The sequence below is a fragment of the Cynoglossus semilaevis genome, chromosome 4 (assembly GCF_000523025.1).
Source record: "Cynoglossus semilaevis isolate Cse_v1.0 chromosome 4, Cse_v1.0, whole genome shotgun sequence".
Classification (NCBI taxonomy): domain Eukaryota; kingdom Metazoa; phylum Chordata; class Actinopteri; order Pleuronectiformes; family Cynoglossidae; genus Cynoglossus; species Cynoglossus semilaevis.
Window position 1 is genome coordinate 17,179,910 of NC_024310.1, and position 23,646 is coordinate 17,203,555.

The 23,646-nt window shown below is 38.8% G+C and overlaps 2 protein-coding genes across 3 annotated transcripts in view; one reads left to right on the top strand and one right to left on the bottom strand.

Moving 5' to 3' along the window:
• The window catches only part of aifm4 (apoptosis inducing factor mitochondria associated 4), a 9,970-nt gene extending 5,975 nt beyond the window's left edge, over window positions 1-3,995 (bottom strand). The window contains exons 1-2 of one of the 2 annotated variants that reach the window (XM_008309699.3): window positions 1,234-3,995; window positions 441-533 (exon numbers count right to left, since the gene is read on the bottom strand). In XM_008309699.3, coding sequence (XP_008307921.1) covers window positions 441-532 — 92 coding nt within the window. In that variant the 5' untranslated portion in view covers window position 533; window positions 1,234-3,995. Of the gene's footprint in view, window positions 1-440 lie in introns of both variants that reach the window. The other variant, XM_017031936.2, reaches the window with a different exon arrangement.
• The window catches only part of tlcd2 (TLC domain containing 2), a 26,769-nt gene extending 3,224 nt beyond the window's left edge, over window positions 1-23,545 (top strand). Inside the window, exons 2-5 of the mRNA XM_008309700.3 lie at window positions 3,980-4,306; window positions 4,958-5,040; window positions 7,756-7,838; window positions 20,031-23,545. Of these exons, the coding sequence (XP_008307922.1) occupies window positions 4,128-4,306; window positions 4,958-5,040; window positions 7,756-7,838; window positions 20,031-20,411 (726 nt within the window). The 5' untranslated portion in view covers window positions 3,980-4,127 and the 3' untranslated portion in view covers window positions 20,412-23,545. The remainder of the gene's footprint in view (window positions 1-3,979; window positions 4,307-4,957; window positions 5,041-7,755; window positions 7,839-20,030) is intronic.
• The last annotated feature ends 101 nt before the right edge of the window (window positions 23,546-23,646 follow it).

The following is a 23,646-nucleotide window of genomic DNA, read 5'->3' on the forward strand; positions in this document are numbered from 1 at the left end:
TTAAATTGTCATTGACATATACTGTATGAAAATGTGGTGCCACAAAACCAAAGACTGTATACACGGAAAAGAACACAGGCTGAATTTGATCACCTAACTGATCATTTTTCTTCATTTTCCTATGATCTCACAGCCCTTGTTTCAAGTCTTTTGTGGTAGAAATCCATATGGAATTATACTTAAAAGGGACATAAACATAAAAGATTTACTCAGAAAAACCAGCAAAGCAGTGTTTGTCCATGGTTTCATGTTGTCCCTTCAGATGACCAATGTATATGTTATGTATATTCTAACATTTTTTGGCCCCTATCAGCAGGGGACCTTCATAATCATTCTAACCCTGACTCCCCTTATTTTGGATTTAATTGAAAGTTAGTCTTGGACAATTATTTCCTCAACATTTGCAAAAGTCTCCTTGAAAGAAAAAAGTTTTGACTGACTGTCCATCATTCAGGTCCTCCTCTTGACACACTAGTCCAGTCACCTCCTCTTTCTCCTCCTGCTCCTCGTGTTGTAGATTGCGCTGACTCATGCTGTGGCAGCATTTCATGAAGCAGAAAAAAAACGTTAATTCAAAGAGACGTGACACAGACAATAGCCTGATTCATTAACAAAAACAAAAAAAAACATGTTTGCCTTTAATGGAATACTGTTGTCCTTTACTGTGTCTATTGATTAACCCCTTGAAGGTTCTACCATTTATTGTATTAGTTAAGTACAGTATAATCCACTTCCTGCACTGGTTTCACTTGGGGAGTTTACATGTGTGCATCTGTTGTTGTCTTATTGTTGAGTGTTTCCAATGCAAATAAGACAAAACCTTGAGGACATGTAGCTTACTGCCATGACTCTGTTGATAAAGACACCTTCAGTGACTGCAGAACCTGTTATTGTGCAATACAAACCAAATACTAAGCAGTTTTTCCCTCTCTCACAGAGGCAGGCGACTGGTCTATTCTATTTCTATTTCTGCATCCAAGCGCAGGATATTTCTTACATATAATATCAGGTAATAGACTTTAGTATACCACTAATACTATACCACAAACCATTACGTTAAATGTCTTAAAGTAATTCAGTAATTTGTATTTAACATTTTACTGTTGAAACATCCGTAACATCCATATGGTTTTTACAATAGCCTACTTATAAGTAGACGAGCTTAAAGTATTTTATTCACAAAAAATAACAAATTGATAAGTAAGTAAAAATTCGCACGAAAGCATTGCTCACCTGTTTAATTTCAACCAGTTACACGGAGAGAAGATGCTTGACAGTCTCGTGTGCTTGTTATTTATGATGTGAGTGACAGCCGACTCCTCTTCAAGCTCCTCCCACCATTTGACGTCAACGCGGTGGGGAGGAAACCCGTCACTGATGCGTTTAAGGTGCTAAACATAAATAAAATAGTGTACAGTATATAAAACTATAATCTGTAACGTATTTATGATGTTACGTATTTATGCGTCGAGTCTGTTTTTGGTTATAAATTAAATACGTGAATGCGACACGGTGTTTTTCTGTCACTTTAAGGGAACCTACTTTTAAACCAAATTCGACCTAACTTGACCATGTGATCTAGAATGACTGAAAATTAAATTAGAGAAAAGACATTCATACGGGAAGTCGTTTGAACAAGTATTGCTAGTTTTCTGCGCACAACGGTCATTAAAGATATGAACAACGTGATTCTTACCACAAGAATGACGTCACGTCTGCTATTGAAGTCAATGTGAATTTTGTTCAAGAAAATATGCACGAATTCAGATTCGTCCGGTTACATTTGTGTGAAATTATGCAGACTGTTACATCAAAATAAATTACTTTAAATTTTAATTTGTTATGCACGATTTGTCTTAATGGTTAGCCACATAAATACTACATACTACAGCGATGGTACTATTCTGTCTGCGTAGTTACAACAGTTGATTTTGCGTCCGTTTTGTGTTTTTACCACACGTACGTATTTTTTTACAAGGTTCACAAAACAATATTGGCAGAAATCTTGTAACAGACGGAGGGACGTGTATCAGATGTTAACCACAAGATGTCACCGTTACATTGATGTTCTGGTGGAGTGCAGTGCCTTTTTTTACCTGATAGGGAGGATTTTTACTCTTTAATCGATTAAATCATTTGTTATACATAAAAATATTTAACGATAACCCTCAAACTATGACATTGAAATTTTAATGTCTGTATAATAAACACATTTTGCGAACAGAATATCTTTTGAAACAACAGTATGTATAAGTCTACGTCTATTGCCTGTTTTTAATTGTCATTATCTTCAAATGGTAAATGACTTTAAAATATACAAACAAATACATTAACATTTTTAAGACAAGATACATGGACGGAAGTATTGGCATTTGTGGAACCTTTCCAGAACATGAACCATTTCTCCCAGAAAATTGTTTCCATTACAAATGTTTTGGTACACACATGTTCATGTCCTTTACATTCATTGGAACATCACAAAAAGCAGGGAAAAAAAGCCAAATTTAACATAATGTTACACAAAACTCAAAAATTGGGTCGGACAAAATCATTGGCACCCCTGACTCAATATTTGATTGCACAACCTTTGGAAAAATTGTCCTACTGGAACACCCATGACCTCTGACCCAGGCCAAGCTTTTTGACACTCAGCCCTACATGACAGGCCAAAATCTTTTCAGATTCCATGACTCCTTGCACACAATCAGTGCACCTAGCTCCAGAGGCAGCAAAACAACCCCAAAACATCTTCAAACCTCCACCGCATTTGACTGCAGGTACTTGCTTAAGCTGACACCATTGTAGCCTTTCATCAGTTCTTTTCTCTTCCGTCCATGTCCAGGGAGATTTGCTACAGTTCCATGGGTTTTAAACTTCTTGATTATATTGTGCACAATTGACAAAGGCAGATCTATGGATGTTGACTTGTAACCTTGAGATTGACAATTCTTTGCTCTTCTTTCTTTCTTTTCCATGCTTAGTGTTGAACACACAGGCACACAACACAAAGACTGTGTCGTCAATAGTACATCTTTATCTGGCTTTAATTTGGATTTATACATTTCCAGCTCCTGTTACTTGCCAAAGGTGAAGGTTTAAGTGAAGATCACATGATTGAAATGAAATTATCTACTGACAGTTTTAATATGGTGCCAATGGTTTTGTCTTGTTTTGTCACTTTTTAGAGTTTTGTGTAAAATGATGTCAAATTTGGCATTTGTCTTGTGTTTTTTTTGTGTGTTGTTCCAATGTACTTAAAGGAAATAAACATGTGTACTATAAACCAAAACATTTGTAATTGCAACACTGATTGAAATCTAAACGGTTCGTTTTCTGTTCCAGAAGTTCCAGGGATGCCAATACCTTCGTCCATTACTGTTTATTCTGCATGACCGATAACCTGTCCACCACATTTATAATGTTATATCTTTTTTTAGAAGAAACTTGTTAATTTATTCGAATTCAAATATGCCCTAAATCTGGGATCAATCATGGTGTTTTCACCTGCTTTAGAGTAAAATTGTTTGTTTTAATGCACTTGGTATATCATTAACATATGCAATTAGTATACAGTTAATATAGATATCACATAAACACATACATTGATTTGTTTTGTTTTTTAAATTCCTATCACCTAATTTCTTCTAAATGCGACGATGTCTGTCTATTTAAAAAGCATTTTTGTAAAAGCAAAGGAGAATTGCTAAATTACCGACGACACTTGAACGTCAAATAAACACATGTAACGTGCTCTTGGCCACGCCCCTTGTAGTAGGGCGGGTGGACGCTGTTGTTTGGCTTCTGTTGATGTCAAAAAGTTACACAAGCAAAGTAACGCTGGTGCTGAAGGAGAAGACGGTCACACTACGGCGCTGCACTGTCTGACCGTCACCTGTGGATTCAAATAAAATCCTCACAGACATTTTGTTTTAACACGGTTTCTTTTGTGGACAAGAAAGAAAATAACATTTTCCTTCAGAGCTCAGCTTCAGAGTGGCGGGAGGACGTTCATGTTCCGGAGAACAGCAGAGCGTTTATAACGTCGTCTATCTGGACCGTACTCCTGCTGCTCCTGCTGCCTCCTCAGGTTCTCCGACTGCTCCCTCAACACTCAACAAACCCCAGACATGGATCTGAGCTCTGTGGTCCTCACCACCGCGGGTTCTGCGAGCTTCTTCAAGCTGCTCAATGCTGGACTCAACACGCTGCCCCTGCCCGAGTCTGCCCACAGGAACGCGTGGAAGTGGAACAACATCTCCACATCGTTTGTCCACAGTTTCATCACAGCCATATGGGGCGTGCTGTGGTGAGTTTAAACATCAATTTTAAGTTAATACAGCTTAGTTTATATTTTAATTAAATATTTTTCTAGACGCAACAAATTTAGTTTGTCTTTATTGATTATTCAATTTTCGATCTCTATATTGAGGATGTATTCATAGATAATGATGTAATAACTGGATGGATCACCTAGTTTCAGGGAGATTGTTTCAAGAAACACCTGAATCTACTGATTTTTGAACTATATTGGTTTGCAAGAAAAAAATTAGTCTTTTTCTGTCACCATTTTTAAAAAAAAAGTTGGGCTAAATCAGTGGTTCTCAAACTGTGGTACACGCACCACCTGTGGTACGCGAGCGCTCTCTAGTGGTACACAGGGAAAATTCATATTTTCACATTTTGCATTTTCAATTTAATAAATCTGAAACATACCATGCACAATTAATACAACATTTAAACATAAACATCTTTATAAACATTTAAAATCTCTCCTGTGTGGTGGAAGCCAATAGGGAAGGTCTATGCTGCTATATTCTAATGTTGGTCATCATGGTGGTACTCAGAGAGCGCAGTGTTTTCTCAGGTGGTACAGAGTTTCAAAAGTTTGAGAACCACTGGTCTAAATCTTATTCTTCTTAATCTTTATCTTTAGAGACTTTATCTGTGTGTTTTGTAGCTTCTTCCTTCACCCAGAGATGGCTGAAGATTTGATAGAAACCCACTCAGTGTTCTCTCATGCCTTGGTGTCCTTTTCAATCGGTGAGTAAAAGCACCTCCACAGTGTCCAGTGTTGAATTACACACTACGTAAGATTACCGGTTGTCTTGAAAAAAGTGCTTCTCCCACGTGGTGGTTGTTTGAGTTATTGTTTACATAAACTTGGGACCAGTCTGATGTTTTCAGCATTTTTAGTTTTTAGCAGTGACCATGTGTAAAATGAATTAAGTTAAAAGCTGACTTGTTCGTGAAGATTTGTTATTAGAATGTTATTTATTGCAGTTAAAAAAAACAACAGATATTTAGAAATTGGGATTCAACATGGCTGCCTCCATATAAATGACCTGCTGTTCATGTACCTTCTACTAACGTTCATTTCTCAAGTTCAAACAAAGGTTAAAAAAATATATTTTGTTGATTAAATATTTTTTAGCATAAAAAAATACAAAAAGTTTTACAAGCTGAAATCTTGTAGCTATTATTACTGTTGAACTGTTTGACTGTTACTATCAAAAGACTTTCCAACATCTTTGACGTGGTGCTAGCTTGCCGTGTCCTCATCTTCTGTCTGAACACCTAGTCATTACCTTAAATATTCAAGAGCTTCAGGCAGTTGGTGATGCTGTTTAAACCCATAAAATATACTGGATCCTCGTTGCCCAACAAGTTTCTCCTTGAGGATTCCCAAGATGTTTGACATTCCTTCAGGAAACCCAGCCCTGGAAGCTGGCGAAAGCGAGTATTGTCAGTGTGTGAAATTCAATGGGGGGTATTATGATCCGTCCAAGGCACTGGGTGTAACCTCGGACGGTCATGTGACCTCACCACACCAGCAACAGAACAAAAACAGCAGTTGATCTCTGCGAGCCGTCTGCATCAGAAGCTCTTGAACAAAGTGAAAGTGGGAGTCATCTGTACACTGATGTTTGGAGCTCTTCTCCAAATCCTCCCACCATCAGTGTGGCCTGACTCCTCAGAGCCCTCCGCTAGTTCGGAGAGAAGTTCTGCACATGCAGTAAAAAGCTGTGCATTCATGCTGTTTTACCACCTCCCAGTGACATGCCATCCATGCCCGTTAACTATGACAGAAGCAACCAAATATGGTGACTGTTTAAAGTGTGTTAAGTTGTACTTTATGTGCCTTAAATAGACTGCATTTTGTGCACTGTGGCTTCACTCAGTCATCGCCTGCTCTGCCTGTTTGACCCATTAGCGAGGTAAACCACGTTTTTAATGGTAATGTTTCTGCACACAGTTTGTTGACTCAGCATGTTTGTAGAAGCCATAATGCTATTAACATTTTCAACTGTCATCACAGAAATCATGTCACGTTTCTTCCATCCTTTAAATATTTTGAATCGCTCAAAGTATCTTCGTGTGTGCCGTCCCTATTGTAGTGTGTGTGTCATTTATTGTTTGTCATTGTAAGGTTTTGTCTTGGCCAGTTATCTTCTAAAAAAGGAGGGTTTAAATCTCAGTAAGACTTAATCTGGTTAAATGAAGAAATAATAAAAGTTATCGTTATCATCCAAGAGCCTTAAACAGAGTTCTTGTTCATGAGCAGGTTGTTCTGTTGGAGTCACGATGTTGGTATGTATCAGTCAAAAAACCTGATTGTTAGTCCGACAGGTTTTTAGAAAGGAACTCCCCGTTCATGTAAACATAGCCTTGAGACTCACTTAACAGGAAGGTGGAGTGACACAAGCAAACATATCGGTTATGGCTTGGTCTGTCTCTCGGAACGATGTCTGTGCATGTCACCTTCAGGGCCACTACCATGAAGATGAGAAAACAAGTTGGAACTGAACATAACCTTGGTGTTCCACACTATCTGTGCATGATTATCACAATCACAGGGGTGACTTTAGCCTTTAGCTAACCCTATGATGCTGGTTGCTGTTCTTTTAGAAGCTAAATATTCTGAAGCTAGAATAGAAGTAAGCAGTTTACAAATAAAAATCAGGCAAATTTTTGCTGTTTAAAGGCAGATACAGCCACGGCCGCCTTTGTTTCTCCTTTGACAGATGACCTTCCTTCATTAGGCAAAGAATGGACCTGATCAATCAAATTTTTGCTGTTTAAAGGCAGATACAGCCACGGCCGCCTTTGTTTCTCCTTTGACAGATGACCTTCCTTCATTAGGCAAAGAATGGACCTGAAGTTGACCTATTGTAGATAAGGACTATTGATGTTAGGACTATGTGGAGTAGAACCTCCCTTTGCCCATCAACCCCCAACTCCCCTCCCACAACAACACTTATTGTTAGGAAGAACACTTTATGCTAATGAACCAATTAAAAGCCTAATAGGAGCGTGCAAGTAATTACTTGATCTGTTGCTTCTTGTTAGAGGTTCAACAAACTCAAACATGTTACAAAATCAACAGAAGGTTCCTGGTGTCAAATAACTAACATGATTGGGTTAATTCCTGCCTCACCAAAGCCAACCCCCAGCACCCCCAACTACTACCGTGAACCCCTTCCTTTTCCATTGGCAACAGTTCATTATTTTTCCTGCATTCAGAGGAGCTATCACCATGGATACAGCAGTGCTGGGAAAAGAGAAGGGGGTGTCGGATATGAATAGACCCTCTCCAGGACGCATCTTGGTAGCGATCACTGTCGTCATGGTAGCAGGGGTCCTCCCTGACACACTCGCACTCGTCAAAGGAGTCTGGTTTTGTTTCAGTTGATATAATGAATTGCACAGTTTAACCCTGAAATTGACCTTTGCCCATTTCTCTGCTCCTGTCCACAGGTTACTTCATCCATGATTTCTTTGACATGATACTGTACCAGAAGCTGAGTCAGTCCTGGGAGCTGCTCTTCCATCACGTGGTGGTAAGTGTATCTACAACAGATTTGACTCAGATGTAACAGGAACTGGCTCAGTGCCTTGTCATTTGTGAGCTTAACAAATAGTAACGCATACCAAGGTGAACCCTGCACCTAAACCCAAAAATGCCTGTCAGGTATATACACATGAGAAAACAAAATACCTGTATAGCTCGTCTATCAAGTGAGGGCAGGCTAACAAAAAACAATCACATTTGAACCCCCACCGATTCTCAGTCGCACAAAAGCGGCTAAAGCCCAACCCAAATCCTTTGGTTTTTATGATGTTCAACTATGCAACGCTTTCATCCAGATTCCAGTCTTATCAATAAATTTATTAATGTGGTGAACCTAGGCTGCACAGACACTTTTTTTCCTTGAGTGGAAGAAAGGCTCAGATCAGTGAACCCCTCCCCCATATGCTGGCAAATAAATAGGGGAAAGACCTGAATTGGAAACATGGAACCAGACTCCACATGAATTTTTTTTCCTCTGCTTCTGTCTTTGTGACACATTTACAGACTGAACCCTGACTTCACTCCTGTTGTTTTGGAGCAGGTGTGTCAAACTGATTTTAGGCGGGGAGCCACATCAGCAATACAACTCTCTTGAAGGGCCGGTTGTAACTGCTAGGCTGTAAAGCTGTAACTACTCCATAACGTATTAATACATGTTTCTGCAATTGATTATTATTTATACAAGTAACATATATTGTACATTGCTCTGTGTAATAAAAAAAAATCTATCAAGTTAAGAAACTTAGCACCATGGACTTTATAAGGCCATTAAACACTTTTTAAGCTGTTGTGGGCCACACAAAATGACTTGGTGGGCCATATTTGGCCCATGCCCCTTGAGTTTGACACATGTTTTAGAGCATTACACTACTGTATTGTAATGGTCTCTGACAGGTTCGGAGTGATGTTCTGCTGTACATGCACATATTTTTTAACAATGGAGCGAGTGAATGGGCAACACGGTGGCAAATGTTGTTAGAACGCTCGCCTTTACAGGAAGATCACTGGTTCAACCGAATTTTCTGCATGAAGTTCACATGTTCTCTGATTGTGTGTGTGGGTTTTTTCTGGCTAATTCAGTTTCCTCCCACAGCCCATGCTCCAGGCCAGAGTCTAAGACTAGAATTTATTTTTTTTGGTCATTTGAAGAAATTGGGCCAAATATTTGAGAGCTAGACATCTGTGGAAACTCTTCTCCAGACTACACCAACGATTCTAAACAGGAGTGAGGTCTGGACTCTGCTGGTGGGAAATCCATGTGCAAAAATACTGACTTGTTTTCCCTCAACCACTGTAAATCCTGTTATTGTCATATTGGAATATCTGTGCAGCCATTGGAAAAGAAAAAAAAATAGATAATAGAAAAACCTGGTCATTCAGTATATTTGGTGGTCACCTGGCCTTTTTTTATGTCAATGGCAAAAGAATCCTCAGTTGAAAACACTGATCTAATATTGCGATGCAGTCATCTCTTTAGAACAAACTAAATCTGGACTTTCCACACCCCAAACCCCCTTTCCATTGCACCACAGTCCAAATTCTGTTTTTTTTTGTTTTTTTTTGGCAAAAACTGAAGTTTTTTTTCTGATTTGTGCCACAGATAAGAAGTTTTGTAAAAGATTTAGCCTCAGTCTCTTGATTCCTCTTGACCTTACATCTGTGGAATTTTTAAAATAGTTTTATTTCATTAATTTAATGATCAAATTATATAGATCGTATATTCATCATGATTACCATGATTTGTGCTGGGAAATTAACATAGCATTTAGCTCACAGTTATCTAGATTCACATTAATGTTAAGCCAAGAAAAGTTTACTCTTCAGATGAGAGTCAGAACTTGGGAGACGTGTGTTTGAAGACTGATGAGGGATTAGAGAAGAGTGACGTACATTTTTGTTAAAGAAAGTCTTGTTTTGGATTGTGATCTCCTACTTCCTGTACACCCAATGAATGGACACTTTGATGAGGCCAGCTGGCTTCAGATCGTCACCAGAGTGTGGGCGGAACCAAGAGTTCTTTCTCATTCACTTGGCTGTGTCTGCTTCTCAGCTGTTTAATTCACTGCCCCCTGTTGTCTCATCATAAAGGCGTGAATTGAATGCATCTGAACTATTTCAACTCCCTGATTTCCATGTAGTTTAAACAAAATCTTGATTAAATGTATCTCAGTTTCACACAATGGACTTCAAGGCTTTTAAAAGTCTGTTTGTTGAAATATTGCTGGAATGACAAGGATTGTAAGAATTTCGGAGAAACGGAGAAAGTGATGGGTTTGATCGTATATTATTTATTCACACTAGAATTCATCGTGGAAACGAAAACTAAACTATCATGTTATTGGTCAAGTCCTGTTCGTCCTTTATTTTAAGGCATCAGCAGCCACAACTCTGTCTGTCTTAACTGTCTAAATTAAAATCAGTAAAAGACGGGTTAACTTCTCCAATGAGTAGTTCATTAAAACCAAAAACACAGGGTTTTCCTGGCATTACTTCCAATTACACCAGTAACCCACCAAAACAGAATCAGGTGAAAGTCCAAACAATTTTCTCATTCAGGAACTTTATTGATAAATAAGAAAAACGAGGAAACAACATCAGGTGTTTTTTTTTCTGCAGCTAACGGATTTCTAAGATGTTTACTTCCAGAAGTCACAAGGTCATCCGTGGCTTATTAAAGGGCATAATTCAATCTTAGTTAAAGCCGAGGGCTGAAGCTGAGCTCAGGATGTAACAGGTTAATCAGCTTTCTGAGCAGCTTTGCTGTTTTCAGTAACGGCAGCTCTGCTGACTGACTTCATTTGTACAGTGCAGAATTACTAGATTACCTGTATTCTCTTCAAGTGAATCACAACCTTGAGCCTTGTACCACCATTTGTTTTTGCCCTTATGTGAGTGTGAAGCAAACTTCAGCTGCTGTTTCAAAATGGTTGGATTTAGAAATCCAAGAAAGGAAAGTTACCTATTTCCAAATTCTCTCACGTTGTTTTCAGATTGGCAAAATCCCCCTTAAAGTTTTAGCCAAAGGGCAAGTTCCATTAGGAAGCTTAGGTTTGATATTGAGGTTTTAGTTTTGACATTTTTTAAGTAAAACAGCCATTTTTTTTCTGCAATTCCGCCATTAAAGATGTTCCTCAGATTATAAACACAGCTCATATTCTGAACCACACTCTGTCGGGCTCTTCATCCAACTATAATCATGGAAAACACATCTTGTGTGGTTGCGCCCTGTTTCCATCATTCCATGAGTCCACATCGGTCCCATCTTTCTTTTCCTTTCCATGTGTCTTCTGGCGCCAACCTCAGATATGACTGGCACTTGTCTCAGTTTACCAGCCATGGAAATAGATCTTTGTGGGAGGGGCTTGGAGCTGTCTGTCAACAGAAAACATCACGTTAAGGAAATAGGAAACACACTCTATATGGTTGATTCATTGCTTTGAATAAAAAACATACATTATAAAATGTAACGGCTTTCAAATATAATATACAGTAGTTCTTTTTTTTGTTTTCTATTCGTGATATGGTCTAAAGTTGGCTAGTTTAGTGTATCCATATTTTAAAGCTCCAGCTTTTAAACATTTTCTATTCAGGTTTATTAGAATGGCTCCTTTCTTTCTTACAGTGTCTGGACAGCCACAGTTATCAAAACAGCTTAGCTATGGTTAAGAGTGTGGTCTCATAACATACCAGCTCATTTGTGAATGTAGCTACACTTTCACACTAGAGACTTCCTTTTATATTCCACATAGTGTTGGTTCATAAAAATGATATGATGATATGAAATTATTTCCAGAAATTTAATAAAAACATTTTATGTATCTATACGTATATATATGTATGTAAATATGGTTCCATATTATAGTGGTGGTCACCCCTTTTTATACGTCTGCCTTATAAGCAGAAGGTCGAGGGTTCAAGTGCCCAGTTGACCCATATATACTTAATCCTCCTCCTATAGGTTGTTTTGGATAAATGTGTCTGTTAAATGCATGTAAACCAAACAGGAGTTTGACTTCAAAACCAGTTGTCTGTTGTCGCCGTGTTGTTGCTCTAAGGTTTTGTCATCTCTTCATGTGTAGAACTGCCAGCTCCTGACATTTAACAGCAGCATTGATTCAGAATGTATGGCATGTTTTTGCTGTTGCTGACTTCACCACAGATATACTGTGTTTCCATCCCTCCAAATTCTGTGGCCTGGCCGACGCCTCCTTTTGCTCCCATACTCTGGTGGGAGAACAAACCACATGGACACAGTGTTTCTAAATCTCTGAAATCTCTTCCAGTGTCAGCATCTTGTTTGCTCACGCCTGAGGTGAAGACTCTGCTGCCTTTGGCATCGAACCATACAAAAACAGTATCATGCCATCGAACTCTGTAGTGTTGGTCAGGAAGACTGGGAACAGAAAATGGAATGTGTCTCAGTCGTTGCATCATGTTGATGGGGAGCCCCTCAAGGTTCCTCCTTTCTATGTATACCCCCACATGAGGAGAGACATCTGTTCTTCACTTAAAGCTCTGGTCCCCAAAAGACTGGGCGGGAAAAGGAATGGATGCACACTCTCACAGATGCACACTCACGATCTTCTGTGAGATCTGGGGGCTGCCACAGATGCTTGCCAGCTTCTGTGCTTCACTTTCCCTCCGTATATCATTCATTACCTTGTTGTCGACCTCTCTATCCTTGCGCAACCCTGTAATGTCTCCTCCTTCCTTCATGTCCAAGCTTCGGCAGATTTCTGCACCTCCTCCTCACATGGACACAAACCAATAAGAACCTCTGTGCTCTTGTTTTCCAGTCATGCTATGAGGAATGTCCCGGTGTTTTTTTTTTCTTCTGTGAGAAACGATTCGCACAAGGCAACAAAGTCACACATTTTGTTGCTCTCTTATCGAACGACATGTAACATTTATTCTTATCAAATTACGGAGAGTAAGTACTTTGCGATGGATGGATAAATGGATGGCCACACTTTATTGATTTACGGAGTTCAGTGTCACAGCAGCATGGTAGAGTTCTAAGTTGAAGGACAGAAGCAAAAACAACTGACTACTGTATTAAAGCTTAATCTTTTTTTGAAGGAAAAAAAAGGTTTAGATAAAAGCAACATTAAATAAAAAGTAAACAATGCAATTTTAGAATAGAAAATGTTATCAGTAATTAAATACGTCATTAATGTGTGATAAACATGGTTGTGAGAAATGCGTGTACAGGAAAATACATTGGTGCTGCTGCAGTTATTGATTAAAATCATAGATAAACATTTCATAATGGCTCATATTTTTTATACCACCAACTAAAGACGTAAACTGTATCTGCAAGTACACAAATGAAAATACTCTTATTTACATAAAATAATTGTATCAGGACAAACTAACATGGATACTGGTAAATGTTCTTTTTTTTTTTTTACTAAATACAAACTAATCAAAACCCATCAATGAAAAATTCAATGTCAATTTTACTGACTTGAGATACATGTGGTGTCAGTACACTACACATCACTTGGAAGTTAGAAAATGAAAGGATTGCGTTAAAGGTTAGGTTTGACAGAACACCTGCAGAGAACAGGTTAGGCTTGTGTGAATCCTCCTCTTTCACACCGTGTACAACGTAAAACACTCCCATATACAGTGCATGTGTCATGGTTTCCTGAAGAAAAAAAAGACAGGTAACATTTGTTCACATTAAGGAATGTTGTTTGTAGAGGCATCCATTCATGAGCACATGTAGACGATAGACAGACAGACAGAGAGACAGAGAGAGGTGGTGCTGCGGCTGCTGTGTCACTGCTGAAGAGGAACGTTAGTGGAAACTTACTGCAGAGCAGGGCTCAGATTCAAGTTCTCTACTGCTGTAGAGACTCTGTAAAGTTGAAATTATGTATTTCATTTTTTATGAAATTAAATGAAAATTAAAAATGAAATACTATAATGCTATTTTTGTTTCTCTTACTACTTTTGAGCACAGTACTTATTCAAGTGTCCAGTGTTATACGTACGTATAAGAAAATTTGCCAGTAAAACATGAAGACTTTTCATCTAAATTGACATTGAATTTGTGATTGACATCTGTCTGGACAACTTTCAGGGTCATCTCAACTCTATTTCCTCAGAAAATTTAATTTTAATTTACAAAAATAAGTCACAACTGATGTTGTAGGGGAGGAAATCAAACTAGTCGTAATCTTATAATAATAATAATGAAGTAATGAAGAAAGTAATAATTATTCAAATTTGCAATTTGTACAGTTTGGTGTACAAATTGCGTGGTATTTCCAGATCATTAACATAGAAAACAAGTCTAAAAGAGAAAGTGTCTGCTTTGGGTTTTTTTTTTGTTTGTTTGTTTGTTTTTTTGAATAAAACTCACTGGACAAAGGAACTATGTTAGGATCTTAAAATAAAATAAAACTGGACAAAGGAACTATGTTAGGATCTCTGACCCCTGAACAAACCGGAGTGGACTTCTGATGAACTTTAAAAACCTTTGTGGGGTTTTCTATTTGCTCTTCCAGAAACACTGTGTTGTGTGCACACCCATGCATACATGTCAGTCGTTAGGGTCATTAGGCGCGGTTGCCACACCTTGGGACTGTGAACCTATGCGTGGAAACCCTGGAGAAAAAACTTGGCTTGTATCCATTTTCTATGGCAACAGGAGACTATAATAAAAATAAAAAAATAACAGTGTGGGTGGTTTCCATGGATGTGAGAGTACGACATGGGACGAATCACACACTCGAGTGTTGTTTTGCTTCACAACAGGTGTATTGACCCAGCCGTGATGATGGCTACCTAAAAAATGAATAATACTATGTGAAACTGATTTTATTCACCTTTGTTAGTAGATTTGCCTGTGTTAGTTGGCTGCATCTGTTTCATGTTCAGATTGTCATCGGTAAATAGGCTTGATAAGAGAGTTGAAGAGAAAGTAAAACATCTGGTCTGTGAAGAAAGTGAATATCTGACAGGATTCACGGCTCTGATGCCAAGATATGACACTCATCTTTCCTGTCTGCTCTCTGAGGGTTGTCCTCAAATCATAACTCACACACAGCTGGAAGTTGAGTAAAGACGGTATTTGTGTTGGTTTTAGAAAGAAAGAAAAAACTTGGATAGTAAAAAGAAGGTGCATTTCAGGTGCTTTAAGGGACTCTCCTGCTCCTAATGTGGAGTTTATGGAGCAAAGTAAGATGAATTCCACCTTATAGTTTGTTTGAGCCCCTCCCACTCAATACACTTTGTCTGAATACTTCAACCAAGTGTGATTCACTACTACACCTATTGGCAGCAGGAGTAGCTTGGCAACAGGGAGAAGAAGCACGACAACAAATGTCTGCTTGATGACAGACCTCATGTCTGGTGTTGAGACGGACTACTGTGCTGTTGTTGTCAGCTGACGGGAGTTAACGCAATTCTGATGACATTCACATGATTCTAGTCGTGACCGTGTGTGTTAGTGAGAGGGGGTGGGGGTTGAGGTCATTTAGTGTCTTCACTGAACATCCTTCCCTTCCGTTTCCTTCCACCTTTCTGATCGATCTGTTGACAGTCTGCCTATCAGCAGACGGCCTCAGATCTCCCTGAGCGTCAGTTTCCAGTGTCCACTGGCCACTTCCTGTTAAGAGTTTTGCTGGGTTCATTGGGTCTCGATAGGGATATGGATAATATATACTCTTACATGTGATTTCAAGAAAACAAGGATGAAGTTAACTTTCTGTGAACCACCTTCTTACAACTGGTGTGTGGGTTTTTAACTGCCAGGCCACATAATGGAGTTAGTGCTCTTGCATTTCACAGCAAGAAGATCACTGGTGCAGTCTTCCTGTATGGAGTCACGTGTTGTCCCGTGTGTAGGGGGGTTTCCTCTAGGTACTAAAAACACGCTACGCAATAAGGTCAATTGATCATTAGTGCAAATGTAGTGGGAATGGTTGTTTGTCTTGTCCCTTTATGGGTGAGGTTTCCTTTGACTTCCTGTATCATTTTACAATATTTCTTACCTCTTACAAAAAAACAAGCCATTGATAAATAATCCTTTAATACTTGGAAGATTAACTCTTTTGTAATTTGCTTATTTTCTTATGAGAAATCTGATGGTCCAGCTGTTTGAGTCATATCTGCCAACATCATCTGGAATCTAAAGAGAAGGGGTGTTAGTTTGTTTGGATTGTGTGTGTGTGTGTGTGTGTGTGTGGTACATTATAGGTAAAACATGGAACATTTAAGACTAAATAAATAAAAACATACAGCAAAGAAATGTGTTCAACAACGTGACTCAGTATACAGGCCTATTTTTCTGTGTAATCACATGGAGTCAGCTATAATGAATTGTGGTACTGAGCTTCTCTTAGACCTACAGTAGTCCACTGCAGCTGAAAAATCTGAAAAAGACAGGAACTGTATGGATACATTTTATCGAATCATCTCAATATTGAAGAGTGTCATCGCAAATCGCCCGTTTTGCTCATTTCCTGCTCGGCTAATTGACATTGTTCAAAACTATCTAAAAAATGATGAGAATGTGGACCAGAAATTCTGCTGCTTTAATTACTGGGTAGAAACTTGAAGTGGTTGAAGGCTGTAAAATATTCAAGCTGAAACTGTTGATGTAGAGCCTGGAGGAGAAAAAGACGCCCAGAGCCAGGGATTTGGTTGAACAGGTACAGGCACCTAACTCTGTTGTAATCCGGGTAGCAAATACACCTGCAGTGAAATACACCTGCACTATCTGTTGTAATCCAGGTAGCAAATACACCTGCAGTAAAATACACCTGCAGTGAAATACACCTGCATGATGCATTGGTATTTGCTGATTTTGGTAAAATTTGAATGACTATGTAGTTTTACTAAGTATAATTTGTGTTTTCTATTGTATAAATTAGTGTTCTCTAAGTGCCCTGTTTGCCTTAATGATTAGATCATTAGTTCTAATTGTAAGTTATCTTAGCAGCTCAGAGCAAAAGCACAAACATACACCACCTGGTTTGAACATCACCTAATAATGTTTTGTTTTTGGTGCTTAAACCCGAGAGACAAACAAATATAACTCCTTTTATTTTTCATGATATCACACCTTATTGTCCCCGTCTCTTCGCCTCCTTTCGGGAAGGTCCCTCACCAGGGTGTAGACATTTAATTGAGCCCTGGGGGAGAAAATGCAAACAAACACCAAACACCACCTTGTTCTTAAGCCCAATGTGTGGGTCTTAAACAGGTGGTTATAACATCAGGTTAATGTATACATACATATATATATAAGTGAGTCCAAAGGTTCAGGAGTCCCTGCTCGTATCCTTGTTTGCTCTTTAAGCTCATTCTCTTCTGGACTTTCCACCTTGGTTTATATAACTTTAAAATACATTCACTTCTCCTTTCACATCTGGCCTTCAGTTTCACTTGTTTGATTTGTATCATGATAATATTTAGTCTGGGTTTTTGGGATATTTAAAGTCTGTTCTCCAAAGTAGGGGCAAACCTTCTTCCAGTTGTTGAAACCTCACCTCTCTCTGATCACATCCCCAATAAATGCAGCTACTGCTGTTGTGTGTTGTGTATCTGAATCAATGATTACAAAAAGACTTAACACTCAAAATGGTTGTTTGAGCTCTACATCTGTAGATTTTTCACCTGCTATATTCACAGACCAGTACAAACTCAGTACAAACACAGCTGTTATATTTAACATTTAATGCCTTTTTTGCTTTGTAATGTGGTCACTGGTTGACTGGCTATACTGTATGTACCAGAACTGTTGTAGCTAATGTTAGCTTTGGTGTATGTACCAGAACTGTTGTAGCTAATGTTAGCTTTGGTGTATGTACCAGAACTGTTGTAGCTAATGTTAGCTCTGGTGGATGTACCAGAACTGTTGTAGCTAATGTTAGCTTTGGTGTATGTACCAGAACTGTTGTAGCTAATGTTAGCTCTGGTGGATGTACCAGAACTGTTGTAGCTAATGTTAGCTCTGGTGTCTGTACCAGGACTGTTGTAGCTAACATTAATTCTGGTGTCTGCAACAGGACTATTATAGCTAACATTAGCTGCGGTGTCTTTCTGGACTGTTGAAGCTAACCTTTGCGTTGGTGTTTGTTCTGACAGCTGTATGTTTTACATTGAGGCGAAACCTTAGACTTCTGCTGTGATAAGATAACTTTGTTCTTCATGCTCTTATCCATGTTGACATCAGGAAGTCAAAAAGAAACCAAGCATTCTCATCTAGCATCACTCTTAAGTAAACATTTCTTTTGCAGTTATTTTGAACTGACCAGCCTTTATACTAAGGTTAGGCCTAAAATGACCATGAACCCTTGCCATAAACTCAGGGCAATAAGAGATAAGACCACAATTATGTTCATGTTAAGTAACATAAGAATGACACCTTTTCATAAGACGTGTCAAAGAGGGCCAAGGTTAAACGTCTAGGTCACAGCTTTGTTTTGTTTTGTAACACTTATTTTTTATTTTTTATTTTTCTTTGCATAATATGAATTGTCTGAAGATTTTAAGATTTAATTTAATGTAAGATTTTATGTAATATTCTATATTACTATTAATCTCTTATTAAATGTAAAACTGGTCTGGTCTTATTTACCTCAATAACTCTCAATGTATGAAACAACAAAAGAATGTAAAAAAAAATGAACTAGAAAGAGTTCCTTTTTTTTTACAGAAACGCTGTAAAACACTCATGTCTGTGGGAGTTCTTCCTACGTTCTGTTTGAGCACCTGAATGTCACTTAGGCTACATCATTACCTGACATCTTGGTTTAAAAGCAGGATGTCATTGACGGTGTGAATCCAAAGGTCCAACGTTCTGCTTCAGCTAAATTTAGCCTGATTTGCTTCATCAGTTGATGAACATGAGTGTTCTGACAGGTTCACTTTGGATTCAGCTCCAGAAACAGCTTCTTGAGTGTAAAAGCGTTACATCTGGCCGTTGAGCACTGGCATTAAACACCGCCTGATGTGGTCTCCTGTGAGTGTGAGAGGTGGATCAACAATCTGCTGCAGAACAAACTCATTTCTCTGGTCCATGTTTGACACAGCTGCAGCTTTTCCTGCTGTCACAACATACCAGATATTGTGTGTAATCCTTTCCCCCCCCCTCACTCCTGTGTACTGTCACTACAGCGAGACCGACACGGTGTTTATAACTGACGCTGCTGCCCCCTGCTGGCGTTCAATCACATGTCACGTCAGTGACTTTCATAAGTACCAGTCGGCAGTAGGAGGCAGGCAGTCTTCGCTTGCATAAAGTGTGGAAACATGGACCAGAGTGGAAACTAATTGCGCAAAGATGTGGTGAAATATGGACATGACAAACATCACTTTTCCAGTTGGAACTTAAAGGAGGTGTTTTATTTATTTTTTTGGCATCACAGAGAATGGTTGGTGTTGGAAACTCAGAATTACATAAGTAAGTAATTAAAAGACCCTGTGCAGGGTCAATACATGGCCAATAATGCAATAATATTTATACTACTACTTCTACTAGTAGTAGTACTGCTACTGCTACTACTACCGCTGCTTACCTTAGATAAAACGGTACGATGTATAAGCTTTATTAGCTATATTTTTTATTTCTCAAAGCTAGTGAGACAATAGTAAAAAAACTTCAGGTCAGGTGTGTACATTTCCCATACATCCTCACCCTTTTTTGAAGCATATTTTTTCTTTCTTTTCTGAAATGTAGAGCGAGAAAAACTCATCGTTTTTCACATAATTTAATATTTTCCAACTATTCCATCCAACCATGCTTCAATTTGATTTATTTTGTCATGTGGTTCCTGGTAGCTGTCATGGTTTCGGCTGCCTTGCTGTGGCCTGGAAACGCACACTGGCAGAACAAGTCCAGCAGCCTGGCTGCCCCATGAGTCACAGACGTTGGTCTGTTGTCTCTGACCCAGTTGTGTCCTTAAAAAAAAGTGGTCTTAGTGGTTTAATAATGTGAAAAAAAGAATGTCGAAATTAATACAAAAAATGTGTTAAAAATCTGTAAATATATACAGGCCTAAAACTTTTGCACAGCCCTGAAGTAACTCATACTGATTGCCCCACTACAATACTGTCTCACTGTCTCTTCATTTTTCATGACTTTCCTTTATTTTTTAGCCACAACAACATTAGCACTGACGTACCATAACCGTCCAGCTCTTCTGTCTACTTGTCATTGTTTCAGGTCATCACCTGTTTCGGCCTCTCTGTGCTGTCCTGTCGGTACGTGGGCTTCGCTGTGGTGGCTCTGCTGGTGGAGATAAACTCCGTTTTCCTCCACCTCCGGCAGCTGCTGCGAATGGCCAACATCGCGGCAGGTACGCTGTACCGTGTGAACAGCATAATCAATCTGGGCACATACGTGGTGTTCCGCATCAACACGCTGGCCTGGATGACCCGCTGGCTGGTGCTGAACAGGGAGAAGGTGCCCCTGTTGGCCTACACCCTGGGCAGTGTGGGCATGGCCATCATGACCGTCATGAATATCGTGCTCTTTTATCGACTGCTGAGGAGCGACTTTTTGAAGAGCAGCACCAGGGAAACCAAGAAGGAGAAGGAGATGTGAGGAAATATGAAGGAAAACAAAACAGAAGGATAACATTCATGAAAACACTTGTTTCTGTCGGCTGCCACCTTGTGGCTGAACATGGTTCTACTTGTTTTTCCATCTGAAGCTGTGGTCCAGGGTCATGTGATCTGTCACGGTCCCAGTCCATCTTACACACTACACACAGAGACACAGTCTCTGCAGAGTTTTTCCACATCTCACCAGTGGCTCATCGTAGCTGACAACTGGAGGAATCTGTTTATAATGACCTGTCACATTGAAAAACACTACACACATCACTGTCACGAATGTTTTTTTTTTTCTATCAATAGATGAAGATCAGCAGAATAATAGCAAGGAGTACTTGTACACACGTGTGCATCTCTGTTCTATACATGTTGTATATTATTGTAAATACAGCACATGTGCCTGTCTGGGTTAATGTAAAATCCCACATGAAGTTGATTTAAAGCTAATAATAATAATTTTAATCCTCTGGGTGTTCAACACTACCAAGGTAAATATATATATATGTTGATTTTTTTTTCCAACAGAATATCCTCAACTCTAACCACTTGCTACCTCTGAAAAGCTTGTAATATTTTCTGCAACATAAGCTTCACTCTTAATGTTGGACTGGTTGAAACTGGAGAAAAAACATTATGGTTAAAAATAATAATAACTGCAAACAGGATTGGTTAACTGCTAATTAAAACTGAAAGGTAAATGAAATGTCAAAATGCCAAACAGCAGGGTGTGGCCAAGACTTGAGCCTTGCAATTTTCTTGTGCTTTACCCAACAACATTCAACAGCTATCTAGCATCTGCTAAAAATTGAGACAAATCTTTAGTTGGCTAATTTAAAAGTTGTTTTTTTTTTTCCCCTCATAGTCCGTCTTTGAGTTGAACGTAGATTTCCTAATCTCACTGCCAGGTGGCGTTCTTGCTTGCATCAATTTGAACTGGTCGTCTGACAGTGCTGGCTGAAATACAGCCCTAAATCACTCCAGAGTCTCCTCCATCTTTGTTTATCCTTTTGGCTTCTAATAACACACTAATGGAGAGTTAAACCAAACATTTCCAACCCAGACTCCTTATATTCAGCCTATTCAAAAACAGTAGTCTGTCTGGAAGTCCTTCCCAAAGCAGAAACATAAAATTACCAAATCACTACAGTAGTTTAATCTTGCATGGGCTGATGGGAACTCCAAACCAATGTGCTTGTTTTGCAAAGTGTGTTAAAAGTACTGAAAACAATCAGTGTTTCTCCATACAGTATATGATTTGGTGCACATTGTATGGGCCACTGAACACCCTGCTCTCTTTTCTCTTTGAAACTCTAAACTTATAATTTAATTATAATGGAATGTATCCTGGTCTTCACAATTAGTCCTTGTTAAACCTTTACACATGCATTTGGCTATTTGGGGTAAAACACAAAAGACCTGTAGCTCAGGACTCATTCCATCCACCCCTGTAGTGGCTTCTTTATTTTGTTTATTGTAACATTAAAATATTAGTTAAAAAGGATCAACAAAAATTAAGGAAAATGATCATATATTAACATCAACATGTGGATATCAAGTGACCATGACACTGGTCGCAGTGACCATCAGACTGGCCGAGATCGATATTCTACATTTACCCTCTAGGGGGCAGCAAAGTCAAGCGCCTCCGCCATGACCTCAAGGCTACCAAGAGTAACAGAGACGTGTTTGTGATTCAGTGTGAATGTAAATCTTTGCGTTTCTTTTGATGATAAACACAGAGGAGCTCTGGTCTGAGATCAGTGAACTCTGCTGCACTCTTCTTCCTCTGCATGACTTCCTTCTCCTCCAGCTCACGTCCTTGAGTTCTGTGTCTCTGATTTGTTGTTTGCAGGTTTACGTTGTGTACATTTTTTTTTTTTGTAATTTATTTATGGTAAAGAAATTGGATTAAAAAAATTAGTTTATCGCCCATGGAATTAAAACGGTGTTGAATTGATTGTTAAAAAGAAAAACCATCAAACAGAGGTGAGCTGATTTGTAAAGTGCTCCAGATTAAAGATTTCAGACCTGGGTGCTGAAGCCCTGAAAACATTCATGACATCATTGTCTACGGAGTCATTATGTTACGAACATAGTACTTTATGTTGTTGATTTGTGTGAGTGTTCTGAAGCTGCACACTCATCTCTCCACTGCAGAAGAGAATCCATCCAATTTTCTTAGGTATCCCAAGACAGTTTTAAAAGCTGTAAAACAGTTGTAACTTTAATTCCAGATTTCAAATCATCTTCATTTAACACTTCATTTAAACATTCTGACACCGTATCAGATTTCAGGCATTTTTCCTAAAATTATGACTTGAAAATAATTGAAATGTTTTACTGTGTCATATTTTTTTAATGACTTTTTGACTTTCTTCTCAGCTCATTCTATGAGACAAGGCCAAAGGGTTTTTTTCCCTAATTATTTTTATTCAATTCAAAAATGACTGCACTGAACAACAACTGCACTGATTGGGAACAAGGTGGTGGAGTTTGTAGAAAAATATAACGACTTACTTATTGTCAGCTGTTGAAACTGCACATGAATTAGTTCTGGAACATTTAGATCTTTATTAGAGTAATCACAGCAGCCGTGGTGGAAATGAAGACATTTATGTGACAATTAAAGTCAAAGACTTCTAACAAGCCTCACTGACGCCTTTGTCAGTCACATTGCTCTACTCTGTCGTCTGTAAAGTCACTGAGGAGAAAACGACGTGGAAGGAGTGAAGCCTGGAGTGATTGGCTCTGTGTTTGTTTTTTAATGAATAATTTTTTACTGAGGATTGTACAGTTGGTGATTGGAGAAGTTCTAACCCTGAGGATCTAAATGTTTTGCCAGATTTTTGTCTTTAACCTTGATAACTGTGCTTCTGTTTGTGGACTTCTTATAGACCAGGACTGGATGACTCTGACTCACTAACGTACGCGGCGTTCAGACGACATGTCTATGGTACGCTGTAGTTGGAAATAAACTACAGCGGTGAGCCACGTCTCCTCTGTTCTTCCTCAGTAAAGGTGATCAGATTTAAAACACGTTTTTGGTGCAACTGTTTGTCATGAAAATTCCAGTCTATGTGTTTGTATAACTGTCATGGTTTACATTAAAGTAAAACATGTTTACATACAGTTCTGTTTCCTTCTGTGAAAAACTGTCATGTTTTGTATACTTTGTGTCAAGTGATTGGCTGCGTGATTGACCAATAGAAGCTGCAGGAGACGTG